General features: G+C 33.1%; 1 protein-coding gene across 6 annotated transcripts in view; it reads left to right on the forward strand.

Annotated features, from left to right (window-relative positions):
- RARS2 (arginyl-tRNA synthetase 2, mitochondrial) overlaps positions 1-17,976 on the forward strand; it is a 56,719-nt gene that overhangs the window by 17,812 nt on the left and 20,931 nt on the right. For 4 of the 6 annotated variants that reach the window (XM_081044287.1, XM_081044290.1, XM_081044289.1 and 1 more), the window contains exons 2-6: positions 2,396-2,469; positions 6,614-6,716; positions 8,132-8,215; positions 14,312-14,409; positions 17,748-17,803. In XM_081044287.1, coding sequence (XP_080900413.1) covers positions 2,396-2,469; positions 6,614-6,716; positions 8,132-8,215; positions 14,312-14,409; positions 17,748-17,803 — 415 coding nt within the window. Of the gene's footprint in view, positions 1-1,381; positions 1,424-2,395; positions 2,470-6,613; positions 6,717-8,131; positions 8,216-14,311; positions 14,410-17,747; positions 17,804-17,976 lie in introns of all 6 variants that reach the window. The other 2 variants (XM_081044286.1, XM_081044288.1) reach the window with 1 other exon arrangement.

Genomic DNA, 17,976 nt, shown 5'->3' on the forward strand with positions numbered 1-17,976 from the left:
TGCAACCATCACCAACAACTATCTCCAGAACGCTTTTCGTCTTGCAAAACTGAAACTGTCCCCATTAAACAGTAACTCCGTGTTCCTCCTTTCCCCCAATTTTGGTTTTTAAATTTACATCATATAAGAATGTTTCTGTGCCTTTGTAAGACTTCTATTAAAAATAGTTTCTATTTTTGGTGTTGGTAATCTGCATGTGAATATAACTTGGTCTTAGAATTTACTTTTGGGAAAAGTTTGTTCCTGCTGACTTGCTGGATTTATTATGGGGTAAAACATGCTGTGTAGTTATATCCCCTTTGTACCTTGGCTTCCAAGAAACATAATAATTACCTTTAGCTTGGGTTTTCTGGTATAATTTTATATTTCCATTTTATTTTTATGTTTTTAAGCCCCCTCAGAAACTTTTTGGAGCAAATGATATGTCATAATAAGGGAAATAAATATTTAAAAAATAGTTTTTAGTTTATATTGGAAATAAATTTTGTGTGTTGTTCATTTGAATGTGAAGATTTTTATGACCTAAATCCACAACTTAATTTGTCTGCTGAAATGGTTTAAAATTTACCTACATCACTTTTTTTTTTTTTTTCAGCAAAGTTTAGTTACATTTAAGATAGGCAGAAAATCTTAGTGGTTATGGGTAAGTTGAGGAGATGTTATGTTCAAAATAAAACCTTTTAAAGGAAAAAGGAAATAATATTTATTACATCCTTATTGTATGACACGTTTTTCTTAATCCTCACAAGAGCTCTAGTTTATTATTTACTAGATTTATTATCCCCATTTGTCAGATGTGAAAACTTAAGCTAATTCAGGTAAAATGACTTTCCCAAGGACTCATAGCTAGTAAAAGTGGAACTGGAATTTGAATCCTTTTTATTTCCTTGGAGAAATTATAATAGAACCTTTATTACTGGTGCGTCTATATTGCAGGAACAATATGTAGTATAAACATGAACTGTTATAGCCTTTGTTCTATAAATGCTTTGCAATATTTATACACTTCTGGGAAAATATCCTAAAGAAATAACCTTTTTGTGGGAGATATAGTAATGCCATTCCTAAAGGCTAGAATTTAAACATAGACTGTTCTGTGAGATTTATATTTAAAAATCAACATATACTACATCAAAGCAGAACATATTTAAAGATAAATGACAGTTCCAGGTCAGTAAGTTTTGACTTTTTTTAAAAAAAGATTGTGAAATTCAACAAATGATTTTGTTTTACAATATGAGAGTAAATATTACTAGTTAGGAGACAGTGGTTTTAGTTTTACTACTCTCCTAAATAATTACAAACACCTCTGAAGATTTCTTCTTACATTCTTTACTTTTCCTATTTGCTCCATTTCTCCCTTTTCCTTATCCCTCGGCAGCTGTGGTTTGTTCGTTGCAGAGGCTTCATAAGGATTGAGAAGGTAGGGGAAGAAAGATGAAGGCAATTTTAAATTAATTATAGCTGTACTGCTATTTTATTGTTTTGTTTTTATGCGTTTCTCATTGAAAGGATGTATATATGACGTACGGGTTGAGTGTAGGTTCTGGTTTTAGGTAGCTTGTGTTCACATCCCAGCTTTTCCACTTAAACAAGTTGCATAAATTCTCTGTATTTTAGTTCCATCATTCATGAAATGAAGTCTATAATAATGTGAAAGTCATGGAATTATTTTAAGGAAAAATTAAAGCATGTAAGATATGCCTGTCATGTAAGAATTGTTCAATAAAAAATTGATTAGCTATGGCTATGCATTAATTACAATCATTCAAGGAAATTTTAAAAAATACAAATGCTTCCACCCTGCTGTTCTGGTGAGTAAATCTTTGATAGGGCCTGGGGATCAGAGTTTTCTGCCATTACTTGTTTTACTTGTTTGTTTATTTTTAAGTGCCATGAGATTTTTGTCTCTCGTATTTATTGCTATATCCCCGACTTTTAGAACTGTACCAGGCACAGAATAGGCACTCACTAAATACTTTGTGAATGAATAAAAATGAATTATTTTTGGTTCCTCAGTGATTCATCCCCTCTCTGTAAAAAGAAATTTAATTTTTAAATTTACAAATATAAAATTCTTTTTTGTTGTTTTTTTGTTTGTTTGTTTGTTTGTTTTGCAAACCGTTCTGTTTGTTACTTATGGTCAAACTCACCCTCAATCCATGGCAACCACTGATCTAAGGCTTCATCCTTACAGTTTTGGGTTTTCCAGAATGTCAAAAATTGAATCATACATTGTATCACCTGTCGAGTCTCACTTTTGTCACTTAGCATGGTGCATTTGACGCTCATTTTACGTTAAGTGCCTCAGTATTTCTTTTATGCTGAGTAGTAGTCCATTGAATCTGGAACAAATATATCAACAATCTTGCTGTTTTTTTTTCTTTATTTTTAGCTTTCCAGAGTACTGGATCTTCCACCAGAAAACTTGATCAAGTCAATATCTGCAATTCCAATTTCGAGAAAAGAGTTAAGTATAATATGTTTGTAACAATCTAAAACGTTACTGATTTTGTCAACATACCAAAAAAAAAATTGTTATTCCCATTGACATAAATAATATAATTAAAATCTGTATTTTACATACTCTGACATGGCAGATTATATTTGTATGCTCATGTTGTTTTAATACTTATTTATGCTAATAACTACAATTATGGCACTCTTTAAGAAGAATTAGGATTGAGGTTCAAATGTAATTTTATAACAGCAAATAAAAGAACTAAGATTGTGGTTAGGATCTCAGGGTTTTTGAAGACTCTTAGATTATACACCTATCTGATGCCTGAATACCATTGTACAATATTTGCTAGGTTTTTTGTGGTTTATTTTTTGGTTTTTTGTTTATTTCTATTTGAAGACTTCTAGTGCTAGAGCACTGTCGGTTAGGACTACATACAACCCATAGTTGCTTTCTTGCATGCAGGGAAATATTTATCTCTTTGTGAGTTTGGTCATTCTAAATGATACTTGTTAACCATTTGGCTAGAAAACTTCAATGTTTGGATAAAAGACCCTCTCACTCAATTAATAATGACAAGCAATTAGCTACAGAGTAGGCATTTAAGCCCTAAGCTTTAGAAAGATGTAAAGATATAATCATCAGTACCATTATGTCCTTATGTTTTGTCCCTTTAACTTTGTCAGGACTTTAAGATAAAGATTATCTCAGAATAGGACAAAGAGATAAGTGGAAAAGGAAGAAAACTACATATGACCTTGTAAAAGAGAACATCTTTAAAATGGCCTGTTGCGAATTCCTCTCTATTGTGTTCCAAGAATAGGGCACCCACTGACCAAGGGGACCTCATAATTACATGTGCATTGATGTAATGTTCGAAATCAGTTACCTATTTCACAAATCTGTAAGTGATCTTCTGCATAACAATGAGAAAATCTCTGTTTTTATTTCATTTTTCAAAGGCCATGAAACTGTCTTGGCCCATCTTTTGAATAAGATTTCCTCCTTCCTGGAGCTCCTTTGGGCAGCTCCACGTTAACAATCTGAAATACTAAGACTTTGGTTTATAGAAAATAAATATTGGGGAGGACCTCAAAATTTTTCTAGGCTACAAGTCTAAAATTCTATATATTAAACTTATTTAAAACAAAGGGAGTCTCTAGTGCTTTGCTATAATAAACCCAGGTGTCCTTTATAGTACTGAAACCAAGCCTAACTGTCCTATATTTCTAACTTTGTTCTAAAATGCTGTTAAGTGGCAAGAAATTATGAAGTAATTACGAAATATTATTTTTGTTAATGTAGTCTGTTTAATATGATATGAATCATTTGCTCAGATCTTCTAACTCAATTATATTTTCAACTGTGGTGGAATTCCTGTTTCATACTAATCATAGTAGAGAGGATTAATAATTTTGTTACAAACCAGGAGTACTGAGTCTAGGGATTTCACTCTAACACCACAAAAACAAGTCCTCAGAAATAGTGGGAAAGTAGCTATTGCTTTTTAAACTTTTTAAAAATGTAAACAGTATTAAGGTAGAGGGAAGAGTTTAATGACCTCTCTATGCCCATCACTGACTAGCATTAGCACACAGCCAGTTTTGTTTCATCTGTACCCCTACCACCCGCCTTCATAATGGATTATTTTGACAACGACTGCTTTTCATAGTGTAGATGTTATGGCTCTTAAGGTTTTTCTTTTTGTATTAATTTCAGGAGAACAAAGCAACGTAATAGTTAGACATTTACACCCCTCATAAAGTGATAATCCAACCCCCAAGCTAGTACTACCTCTCTGACATCTTATATAACTGTTACAATACCATTGACTATCTTCCTTATTCTATAATCTGCCTCCCATGAATACACACACACAAACACGCACACATACACACACTTACTTATAGTTGACATACAATATTCTACCTCAGTTTCAGTTGTACAGCACATTGGTCAGGCATCTCCACAGTCTATGAAGTGATCCCCTGATAAGTCCAGTGCCCTTAAATTGGTTTGTTTTTCTATCACAAAAGCAAAATATAATCTTAAGGAAATTCAAGAAAATACAGAAGAATAAGAAGAGAAAAAAAAATTCCCTTTAGTTTTACTAAAGTGAGACAACTGACATTAGCAAGTTGGTGTATTTTTACATTTTCACTTTGAATATGTCTTGCAGCCTTTAAAGAAACATAACTATAAAACTACTGTATATATGATTTTTGAACCCTTTTCCCTTGACATCATTCTTTTTTTTGCAAATATCACTTTTAACAATGGCTAAGTAATGCTGTCATGCTCCCCTGTTGATGAACATTTAGAATGTTTTCAGTTCTGACTTTTTACGTAATTCACATTCAAGAATTACCTCTTTAAATAGACAAAGCCAAAGTTCCTTGTGAGTATATAATTTAAAGTTCCCAAAAGTGAAAATTGGAAAGTAGGTCAAGTCTGGTTGATCCCCCATCACCCTAAATCATTTGCTTCCCTTTTGGTCTTTCTTACTGGCAAATAACCCTTCACGTAATTTCAGAATTCATGTTTTAAATATTCCTACTTTATTGTAAATCACTATTAATAGACCAAAAGGGTGATTTTTTTTCAATTTGTCCTCCTACCACTGAACTAATTACATATTTGTGATTTCTATCAATAATAAAATTTTTAAATTCAATTGAACTAGTTTATTATTCACATCTAGAATAAAATTAAAGGTGCCTCATACTCTTCATAATTTTTAAAAACTCTATAGAAAATCATGTGACCTCTTTGTATTTCCTAGATGTTTTGAGAGCCATCCTATAGGTATATGGTCATATTAAACCTGTTACAAAGTGTCCTAGTTATATGTCAAAAATCATAGTTTAATCTTTGGTATATTCAAATCTGTATAATTTCAATTAATACTGTTAAGGATCTTATTTTAATTTGTTTTTTATTTTAAAAATCTGTTTGTGATAATTCTGTTATTCTCATTTTGTTAAATTTCTTCAGTTTCCCACATTATTGCCACAAATACTTGACTAAGCTATTAGTCCTTTGATAAGAATAAATAAAAATAAAAATGCATTCAAACCTTATATGAGTTTCCACAATTAAAGTTAATCTGTAGAAAATTAGATTATCACATAATTGTTAGAGAATAGTCTTAGAGAAAAACAGAGTACAGTTTGCCAACCAAGTCAGTACATGAAGAACTACAGACAGAATAATTCTCCAGGCCTTAGTACTGGTACACTTTAACATTTTTATTTAACATCAGAACTAGAATTAGTATTATTTAACCAGGACTTCATTTCTCAACAACACTGTGAAATAGGTACCATTATTATCACTCTTTTCCTAAGGTACAAGGGCTGTTTAAGCAACGTGCCCAAGATCACATAGACAGTGATTGATAGATGAACTTGGGTCTGTAGTTACAGCTCAAACGTCAGTAGATGAGTTTAGGTTTGTAAGTGTAATCCATACTAGGTTGCTGGATAATGGATGAAAGCGCAGGAAAATTTTTAATGGTCATTGTTGACTAAATTCTTTAATGTGTTGTTAAACAAAAGTCACACAGGATTTTTTAGTTATGTCTCTAAATTTCAAGAGTGATAAGAACAGTCACTTGGACCCCTCTAAAATACATCCTTTTGTGTCAGTCACAGTGGGCTAGACAGACGTACTTACTCAACCCACTTACTAAGCCCATAGGGTCTCATCCTCTGTCTGGTTCCTTATTAAATATTAGGAGAGGTTCAGTGTGGGTAATTATGTAGATGATTGTATATCAATTAAAAATTTTTTAACGTTTTGAACTACTTCATACCTACAGAAAAATGTATAGAGAATAACATAATGAACAATCATGTGCTCACTTTCTAACATGTCAAATCTTAATGTTTTCCAAAGTGGCTGCTCTAGCTGACAGAGATGTAAACTTACAATTAGGTAATGAGAGAGGAAGAATTTTGTAAGATGATAAAAGGTAAAGTTCTAAATAAATGCAAGGTGATGATATTTCTAACTGCTTTGTATATTGAAAGCATAACACCTTCTGATAAAATTGTGTCAATGTGGAGAACTCATAGTGATTAGTCTTTTTGTTACACCAGTAACGTTTTCAGAGTAACAGCAGCTTTTTCCTATTTCAATGTCTGTCTTTAGAGAAGTAGCAGATTTTCAGCTTTCTGTGGATTCTTTATTAGAGAACAGCAATGACCATTCAAGACCAGATATTCAAGTTCAAGCCATGAGACTAGCAGAGAAGGTATCTTAACATTATTATCTTTTTTTGACACTGTAATAAACTCATTATTTTAAAGAAAAAAAAATACTTTGCAGGCTATCTCAACCATAATAATGAATTTAATAGTGTTTCTTTGTTCACGGCACCTTGGAAAATACAATTTAAATTCGTTTTAGCTATGTACTATAAGATTAGGATGATTTTTTTCAAATTAGTTATAAAGCATCCCTCTTGAGCTAACATTGTTCAATTTTTTGATTAACTACTTACAGAAGGACTGAAGTGTTCATTAAATTTACAGATTGAAGCTGGATGGACTTCTGAATTTAGGAGAAGAAGCTTGATAAATTAGAACAGTGGATTGTACTTTTGAAAATGAGTTTCTGAAAAGATGAGCATTAAAATTTGAGGAGAAATGATTAGAAGTAAATAGAATCATGATTGCAGAGTAGAAGTGGTTAGATGATTTAATCAACCTCTTTGATGTCTCTGATGGCTTTGGTATCTAACAGAGGAATTCAGAGGACTATAGAGAATGAACAAATTTAAATTGTTAGTGTAATTCCATCAGAAAAGGCAGGTGGTAGACAAGGTTTTTGGGGTTTTTTTGTTTTGTTTTTTAAATAAGGTTATTGCATATGACACAGAAGAGGTGTCTGGACACACTGAAGAATTGGAACAACGAAAATCACTATCATAGAAAAAAATGTTTAAAGAATGAGTATGATCAAGGAGCTTTGGTAGCTTAGTAAATATTTCTTTGATCAAAATAAAACACCCCAGATTTTTTTTTTATTCTTTTTTTTTTTAATTAAATTTATTGGGGTGACAATTGTTAGTAAATTTACATAGATTTCAGGTGTACAATTTATCAGTAAGTACACCAGGAGTAGAATCATCCTAATTACAATATTTAGTCTCAAAATAAAAACTAGTGGCTCTTCAAGTTCCATGGGTATGTCAGGTGATTTGAACATCTAGTTGGTTAAAATTTTAAGGCATATTCACTGAAGTCAACATATTTAAATTATTTACATTTTATATGTTGGCTCAAGTGCTTTAACATAGGCCCTGGCAGACTGTCATGTTCTGTGGCTCTTTTAAAAGGTGGGTGAAGTAAAAAGAAGTTGTGCAGCTCAGGGTGCGTAGAGTGGGGGTAAAGTGATGCTTTCTTTCTTCCATGTTAGATGGAGAATTTGGGTGAGAAAATGATAGGAATACAGAATAGCATTCTAGTCAGAAAAAGAAGAAAATTTGTTTACCCAAATGGAATGATAGAATTGAAGGGACTGGCTAAGGCCCAGGTCCAGAAATAATGACAGAGTTGATACACCTGCTGCCTTTGCACAGTTGAAAATTTGATAATATTAGAACTACAACTCTCAGTAGGCCATTTTATAACATAACCTATTTTACTTGATTTGTTATCTTTTCAGCTAAAATGTGATACAGTAGTGAGTGAAATCAGCACTGGTCAAGGAACTGTAAATTTCAAAATAAACAGAGAACTCTTAACAAAGGTAAGAATGGGTTATGTCTCAGCTCTTGCATCTTCACTCTCTGCTTTAGCTACAGTGGTTTCCCTCCAGTTCTTACATTTATTGTGCCTCTTCTTGCCTCAAAACCTTTGCACATTCCAATACCTCTGCCTGGAGTGGCACCCCAGTTAACTCCAGCTTATTCTTCAAATCTTGATATTTCCTGGGCAGTGCCTTTCTGACCTTCATTTATATGCTCTCATTGCACTATGTATTTTTCCTTTACTTTAGTTCCTATTTTACATTTTATTTGATTAATGCATATTGCCCTTTAAACTCTAATTTCCATTAGTACTTACAGCTTCTGTTTTTCCTCACTGTTGGATCCCCAGTTCCTACCACAGTGCCTGGCATGCAGTAGGAGTGAGATAACTATTGTTGAATGAATTAATGGACTCTGTATTGAATACAAGAAAGGTACTGACTGCTGGTTCCTGCTCTCGGGTAGTCTATAATCTGTTGAAAGCGTAAGATTTATGCAAGAAACCATAAGACAACTTCTTCCTTTAATAAAACAATAAATATTAAAACAACAAAAAAAAATGATCAGTACAACAAGCATAAGAAAGATCAAAGATGGAAAAAGGATGGCCTGGAGGGATTGGGGAAATCACATAGAGGAATTGGGTCTCACGTGAGTGAGACCATGGAGGACACTTAATCCTGAATAGGCAGTGGTTTGAGATCTTTTGTTAAGAGTTTTCATCTCAATTGAACTTGAAAATTTCTCATAATGCATGTTTTGGTCTATTATTTTTTTTAAAAAGAAATACATGCCAGTATTGAATTGGTCAAGCTTAGTAAATGCTGCAATCTTGAATTGAAAATAACTATAAAACCAAAATTTCTAATAATATAGTTTCTAACTGAAGGAGAAATAGTATTTTATGTACATCTTTAGATCTTTAAACTTTCTTCTTTTTTCTTTTTTTCACTCTTACTTAAAGGTAAATTAGTTAACCAAAATCAGTCAGAAAGATAAGAAGGAAATTTGTTTCAAGCTTGTGAAAAAGTGTCTACAACTTGCTGGGCTCTTGATAACCTTCCATGCCAATTTAGCAAACCACTGAGTTTAATTTACTATTTTTAAGTAAGTGACTCTTTCTTCCAGTTGCTGTCTCAGTTTTTGTGGAAGTGGAAATGCAGCTCACCCAAAATGCCCACCAAACTTTAAGCCACTTGACAGGCAGCAATATTGTACTTTTTAAATTTTCCCTGAGATGTGGAAATGTGCTATGGTAGATGGAGTTTGCCTTTACAGCCAGCTTAGGTGAAAGAGATGTGGTTTTTATTTCAAGGTAAGGCATATATTTACTTAATAATTTAAAATTTCATTGGCCATGAATTTTCATGCTTTATTAAAATTAACAAACTGAGATTTTCTCCACTTTAAGGATGACTACTTGCTTGCTTATTAAAAATATTCCCAAATCCTTCTCAATTGATAACATAGGGACAAGAGCTATTGAGGTCCAGCTACTCTTTGTCACATGGAAATCCTGTCTTCATTGTGGCCTTGAGGATCAGGATCTTAGTATGAATTTTGTTAAAGGAACAAATTGCTCACAGTAGCCCTGCTCAGTGTCAAAGTAAAGATATATCCTAGAGCAGCGAACACTGATATTCTGAAAGAGAGGCATTGAATGTTCTTGTGTTATAAGTTGCAATTTTTAAATTATAAATCTTTTTTGCTCAAAGTCTTAATTTCTTCTACATCTGGCTCCATTATTTTTAGGCCTGAAACGATGGCATTTGCATGTCTAATTTTTCAGATCATATCAAGAAAAATTCAACCCTTCTTAGGACCATTATAAAACTTTTTATTTTTACATTGTAAAATTACCAAGATTGACATGTAGCCAGTGATCTATGTTCAAAACTTACTCTTCAAGCAGAAACTTACGAATTTATCATTGCTTACACATGTGCAAACTTAACCTTGCATAAAACATTCTCTCTTCATGCATTCCAGTTGAATTAGCACCAACAGCATCAGGAATGATTAAATGTTAGCTTAAGTTTGGATCACTAATAGTGGCTTAAAATGTCTTCAGATAAATCCTCCTCAAGGGTAGGAGGCTAAAATGGGAAATTAAAGTCAGTAGACGCTGCCAAGTCTCTGGACTAGATAATACATTTTTCAAAGCTAGATGTGACCAATTCATATATTGTGAAGAACTATCACTTTGGTACCAAAATTGCACCTGTCAGTAGTATACAGATGATTTTCAAGAGAAACTGTAAATTCAAGTAATAGTTAATTCAGTTTAGGGAAAGAAAATATGAGTTTAAATAAATAGGAAAAAGGCAAACAAAATCCTGTTTTTTAGGTGTGCCTTAGAAATATACAGGGGATAACATCATTTTTATTTCACATGTATAAATGCATTTTTTGTTTGCCAAGTTAAACTTTGCATGCTCTACCAAAACATAAGAAAAGAGAAAAGGAGGTACTAATTTAAATTGCCATAATTGTGCTCATTATTTCACTAAGTTTATGCCAGTAGGTACTGGATACATTCAAGTCATGTGCAGTGCCAGTTGGCTAAACACATGGAAAGAAAGAATAATTAAACACTTTTCAACTATTGACCAAAGGATTGAGTAGTTTGCTTAGTTAGAAGTCCTGTTGAGGGCTGTAGAGAAATACCATCCAACAAAGAGTTAGATAAAATAACAAAAATCTTCCACAGAAAACGTGATGGTGATAGACAAACAAAAAGTACCAGCCAGTTGGAATATTCATTAATTTGCTAAAGTATTTCAAAAACCTTTGAAAGATTTAATTTCTGATTGTTAACTCTTTATGGACCTATATTTATATTACCGAGTACATCTTATAGTTAGACATACGTATTGATGAATAAATGGGCCTCTAGTCTTATTCATCTGTTGGAATATCAGGGAACTTGACTAGCTCACTGACATTCTATAATTAACAACTTTCTCCCGTGTGCCCACTAATTTAATAAACCTCCTGCTTATTATTTGCCAGGGATTATATTACTGAAATCTGAAGATAAAGTGGCATAGATCCTACCCTCAAGGAGCTCATGATCGAAAAGAAAAGCATATCAGTGTAATGTGTGATGGGTACGATAATGTGATGACTAATATAATGAAGGCATGTATAAAAATTCAATCCAGTGTAAAGAAAGGTACACGTAAGTCTGTCTTGAGGCAAAAGGAGATAACCTTGAATTTGGGATGAAAAAGAAGAATATACCTAGGAGATATAAGGCCAGGCATTCCAGGCAGAGAGAACAGCTTGGACCAGATGAAATTTATTGCATTATTTATATAGTTGACCCTTGAACAAAACCCTTGAACTGCATGGGTCCAATTATACTTGGATTTTTTTTTTTCAGTAACTACTGTAAATGTATTTTCTCTTATGTGTCTCTTAACACTTTTTTTCTCTAGCTTACTTTATTTTAAGAATGCAGTATATGATACATATACAAAATATGTTAATTGGCTGTTTATTGGCTGTTTATGTTATCAGTAAGGCTTCCAGTTAATAGTAGGCTACTGGTAGTTAAGTTTTGGGGGAGTCGAAAGTTATATGTGGATTTTCAACTGTGTGGCCATTGCCACCCCTAACCCATGCCTTGTTCAAGAGCCAACTATATATTCATTGCAAAAAAATAACTAACAGTCTTCATTTGTGATTTTTATTTTATTTTATGGGTATTGTGTGTCTTTTAACAAATCAACTTTCTCAAAATCAAAAAAATGTAAAGGTGATAATGCCTGTAAAGTAAAAATTAAATCACTAATTGCTAAAATCGTTGAGGGGTAGAGAATCCTTGAAGGGACATAGACTTGATTAAATATATATATCATATAAGAAGATAGGTGTTATTGTTTTGTTGTGGTTGTTGTTTTGTAGTGGTGTATCTGACAGATGAAGAGGGTCTAAACCAGGGCAGAGCGTATAACTGTAATGATATTTAGGAGTTAGCATGTTCAGGGCTTGGTGATTAATAGATGATAGCTTATAGAGATTATGGAGGGAAAAGGGTAAATCTTAGGAACTCTAAGTTTCTGACGTGGTTAGCTGGGGATAAAGTTCATGGAAATGGAGAATGCAGAAGGAAGAGAAGTATATTCCATTTGAAGTGCTTGAGAGAGACGTCCAGTCCTGAGTTGGGCATATCCGTCAGTGTCACTGGAGAGATTTTGTTAGGTAGGTAGTAATTGAAATCTTAAGAAGAGAGTGGTGTCATTGCAATCAAGAAGGGAGGGTAATTGCAAGGAAAAGAGTAGTCATCAGCTAAGATGATGTGTGAAGAAAAGTGGTTACTCTTGGGGAAAGTAGGAAGGGACCAGAGTTAGGGCAGATGATCAAAAGGGACTCTTTAGCCTTAATTGTTTAATTTTTTTATTTTACAAAAAGGATATTCATAAAAAGTAATATATTAAACAAAATTTAAACATTAGGTTTGGCATTTAGAATTTTGATTTGGAAAGCACTCTGAGTGAAATAGTAGAGAAAAAAGCTCCAGGTAGCAGGTGTGTCAAATTAATGAAAGGTTTGGAAGTGGAGGCATATAAGAGAGTCCTTTATTAAAGTTGCTTTTGTGTTTGTACCAGAGAAATCAACAAACTGAGAGTCATTTGTTGAAGAGAATTCTAATTTATTGCTATAACTGTCTGTGGAGCCTACCATCCATTACATAAAAAGGCATGGAAAGTGAAAAAGATGGGTAGACCTTAACTTTAGAATAATCTGAGTATGAATTTCTTCTCACTGTTTACCTCTCCATTGGCAATCTTCTTGTAGCTCACATCCTTGAAGTAATTAACACTTAATAGTCCCCTAAGGTGTGGCAGGCACTGTTCTCTTTATTGTCTCTGTATTTATTAATCCTTTCTCTCTGTGTCCTCCTGTGCTGTGTGAGCAGAATATTATTTTCTCGGTGTCCTTGGGCAGATACGTGCTGTTTCTGAACCTTGGTTTTTGCAGCTATTCAGTGGGAGGTGTTGCCCACCTCTAAGACTGTGAGGCTTAAAGATAACAGAAAAGCATCTAGACTCAAACCTAACACTCTGTAGATGCTTCTTAACAGTATTGCTCCATAACTTCTTGCTTCCTTCTCTGCCTTTGCTATTCAGTGACCATCTGAACCAATTCTTATGGTAGTGAAATTCTTCACATTAGAAACTACATATTTAGGACTCAAAATCCAGTTTGAGAAGCAAAATCAATATTAGAGTAAATAAAAGTCTACCACAATAAATTCAAAACCCTAACCCATAAATAAATAAATAAATAAATAAATAAATAAATAAATAAATAAATCATCACCATTAGTAAAAAAATTAATAATAAAGTACGAATTTTGTGAACTATACAGTAGTTCTGTGTTAATAACTGAAAATTAACCTGGAATATGTTTTGGCAGTTTCTGTGAGAGTTGCTTGTTTTTTTACTTACCTAGCCAATAGGCATTTGAATTACAGTTTTTTGTTTCCTGCCAGTACTTGTGATCATTAGTATTGCAAAAGTAGCAGCAGCATGCAGTAGTTAACACATAGCTATGGAGTAGATAAATTTTTGCTGTCTGACTTAATAGACGTATGGCCTTAGGAAGGTTACTTCACCAGTCTGTGCTTCTGTTTCCTCATTTGTAAAACTGATACTTACCTCTTTGGGTTATTGCGAGGGTTAAATGAGCTAATACATAGAAAATGCTTAGAATATTGCCTCACACATAGTCTGCAGTCAGTAAACATTCGATGTAGCTTCTGGTTTTATTGTTAGTATTTTCTGTGGGACTTAGGCAGTTACTTAACTCTCTAAACTTCAGTTTCTTCACCTGTAAAATATCTACATCATTGGTTCCTGGACATGACGTATAAAGGGGAACAGAGCTCCTGCAGACATTCCCTCGTGTTATTGCTGCTCTGACTAGCGTCAGCGATGGGCAGTGATGCTACTGCCAGTGCTGGGAAATTCTCAGTTCCATCAGTCAGAGGGAGCAAAATCAACAACACTTAGTTCTCAATGACAAAGTAAATAAGAAAATGGCAGGGTTTTTTTCCTATCATTAAATCCCAGCCTTTACTTTTCAGACAGTGCTACAACAAGTAATCAAAGATGGCTCAAAATATGGATTAAAAAGTGAGCTTTTCTCTGGTCTTTCCCAGAAGAAGATCGTGGTTGAATTCAGGTGAGTGCCTACTCATCTTATGTGTCGGTCAGTCAGCTGGCTGGTCAGGTGAGTGCATTGCTGTTATCATCTGAGGTCTCATGAAATTACACGTGGAAAAATTGAAAACCAGTGAGATTATATTGTCTTAAATTCACAGTGAATTGATCATGAAACCCTGAATAAAAAATGTTGGACTCCAAGCAAAATAATGTCTAGTGATTATTATGGGCTCTTTTTCTTTCAGAATTAAGTATTTAACAGTTACTTTTTTGCTTTTTTAGAAAAAGGAGTTCTTCATTTTACTAGACTTATTTTTTTTTTTTTGCTTTGGTTGACAGTTTATTAAATATACTACATTTGTACCTTATACTGTAGTTTTTAAAAATTATTCACATGTGAACTTAGTAAAAATGTACTTTACAGAAAAACTGTCAAGCAAGACAAATAAAAATAAGGACATACATTTTATACACAGATTAGATACCATGTTTCCCCAAAAATGGGACCTAGCCGGACAGTCAGCTCTAATGCTTCTTTTGGAGCAATAATTAATATTAAGACCCGGTCTTATTTTACTAGGATATAAGACTGTCTTATATAGTGTAATATAGGACCAGGTCTCACATAATTTTGCTCCAAAAGACGCATTAGAGCTGATTGTCTGGCTAGGTCTCATTTACGGGGAAACACCATAACTGCTAGAAATATTAGGAATTATTTTAATATTACTAAAATCTTAAAGCAGAGGTAATGGTTACTGCCATATTAAGAATTTTTAAGTAATTTGATTACAAGAAAACAAAGCCTTGTAGTATTTGTAATATATAATTTAAAAAATTACCAGAAAATAGTTTGAAGTTTTAATCTGCCTCTAAATAGTCTTCATTATAACTTTCTGATATGCTATCAATACAACCGTCTAATATTTGAACTGTTTTTAAGTAGCCAAAGAAGGAAAGGAAACACTTTCAGAGTATAGGTTACAGGTTGACGGCTTATGAAAATTATCAGATACTAAATTTGCCTTCCTAGAAGCTGAAGAAGAGTCTTAATGAACTGTTTTCCCACTTAGAAAGATAGAAGTTGCTAGAATCTTTTGTTTTCTTAAGTCTATATTTCTGTGGAGGATGTTTAAAAATTGATACGATAAATACAATTTCAGGTTTCCTAACTCATTATAATTTACGATGATAACAATTCAACTTAGTTATGATTAGCACCTGGATAACAGCGGTGAGAGGGTTTTGTGGATTCCACATTTGTACTCTCTGACATTCATTTGTGTTCTTAGAAAAAGCAGGTCACCTAAGATTCGGTAAAGGTATCTGTTTATGATAAGGACTGATTCCTAAGTAAACTGTTTTAATACTCCTATGGAGTCTCCCACCTCCTGCTGTTCCCAATGTGAAGTGTTCTCCTCACAAAACCAATTTGAGCATCAAAAGATCAGGGTACCAGCTCTGACTGTTAGTAACTAATTCGGTTATCTCAATGGAACAGCTTTTTCCCTGATCTCTTTTCTTATGTGGAAAATAACAGCAATCATATTTGTCTCTTCTTACAAATTGAGGAAATTACATGAAGTAATTTTTTACAAGTCCCAGTAAGATGTCCAAATTGTAACTCATTTACTGTGGCTGTTTTAGTTGCCAGAGGAGTTGAATTTGTGTTTTCCATTTCATTGTATTCCCTTTTCAGTAGGAATATGGTGCCAGAGAATGGCAAATTGATGATTTTAAGCAACATTTTGTCAAAGCTGAAGACCTAGATAGATTCAGTTCTTATATTCCTAGAGAAAAATTACAAAAACTCTGTGAAAACTTAAACCAGATAATATAAATACCTCGTTTAAAAAAATAAAAGATTACAAAAGGCTATTCAGTGAAAAGGAAGTCTACTCCCCATCCCAGTTTCCCTGTTCTCTCCTTACAGGCATTCACCAATACTAGGTCTTATTTACTCACCTAGAGATATTCTGGGCTTTATGAATAGATCACACATTAGGCATTGTTCTACTCCTTGCTTTTTTCACTAAACAATGTATCTTCCTTTAATATCAGAATGTCCAGGGCTGGTTTGTAATTTTTGTTTCACAGTATTCTGTCAATTTTTTAAATCTGCTTTATTGAAGTATAATAACATACAATACAATACATATTTCAACATATAATTTGATAAGTTTTGGCAAAGGCATATAGATAATGTAACAACCACTGCAATTAATGGTATAGAACATTTTCTCTCTCTTTTATTTCTGTTTTATTGAGTTTTTGCTTTTATCGATATTCTCGGTTTTGGTCTTCCTTTTCTAGTTTCTTAAAGGGGAACTTTATTGATTTGAAACTTTGCTCATATAAACATTTCATGCTTTGCTCATATAAACATTTCATGCTATACATTTTTCTGCTTTAGCTCACCAATTTGCTATTAAGGCAGTCCTTGTTTGCGCTCATTCTCTTAGGAATCACAGTCCTTCACTGTCCATTTTGATAAAACCAGTGTTTTATATATTTTTCTGGTTAATTTATATTTTTAATATTGTAAAATACATGAAATTTTCAAACACATACAAAACAGAAAACAGTGTAAGTCCCATATGCTCATCACCCAGATTCAACAGTCATCAAGATACTGAACGTTTGCTTTATCTCTTTCCTTTGTTGTCTCAGTTCCCTCATTTGTGAAATAAGAAGTGAGAGTACCTTACCTCACACCTGTTATGAGTATTAAAGGAGTTAATGCATGTAAAGTGCATGAAACTGTAACTCAGATATTGAGTGCTATAGAAGCCTTTGCTATTGTTGAATTATTGATTACAACTTCTCAAGCACACAGAGGGTGATAAGGGTGTTGATTGAGAATTTAGAGTGGTGATCAGATTTCTGAGTATTCTGGGAAATTTTATGCATGAATATTTTTATATTTTTCAATTTTAATTTCTGATACAGTATTGATAGATACTACATATAAAAACAAAATTCCTTTGGGGTCCTCAATAATTTTTAAAAGGATAAAGGGTTTGCGAACTGGTGCACTAAACTTAATTCCTTATAATAAAAGTTGCTTGTGTCAAAACAGTATCTTTGAATTTCTTCATCTGTTTATCCATCGTGATTTCACTAAGTGTGCCACTTCTGTGTATGGTACTGCTTCATGAATCACAGAATCAGTTTCACTAAGGATGATTCTTTGAGTTATAATTTATCTTCTCTAAATTTCTAATTTTTAACATATTTTTGCCTTAAATTACCAAAAACCTTAGTCCCCTAATTGTGTTAAACTGTGGAGGTATGACCTAGTGCATTTTAGAACTTTTGTTCTTAGAACAGAAATATAACGTTTCCAATTATTTGCAGTTCACCTAATGTTGCCAAAAAATTTCATGTTGGACATTTACGTTCTACCATCATAGGTAAGTGCTGTTTCACAGAAAATACTAAACATGCTTTGGGGGCAGTGTTTGATAATGCAGTCTAATGGTTTAATGGTTAAATAACAACAGGGCAAAAAACAAAAAAGTTTACATTTATATGAACTTTGATACTAATTAAATATTACACGAAATGGGAAAAATTGGTTTAGAAG

This window comes from Rhinolophus hipposideros (genome assembly GCF_964194185.1).
Source record: "Rhinolophus hipposideros genome assembly, chromosome: 3".
Taxonomy (NCBI): domain Eukaryota; kingdom Metazoa; phylum Chordata; class Mammalia; order Chiroptera; family Rhinolophidae; genus Rhinolophus; species Rhinolophus hipposideros.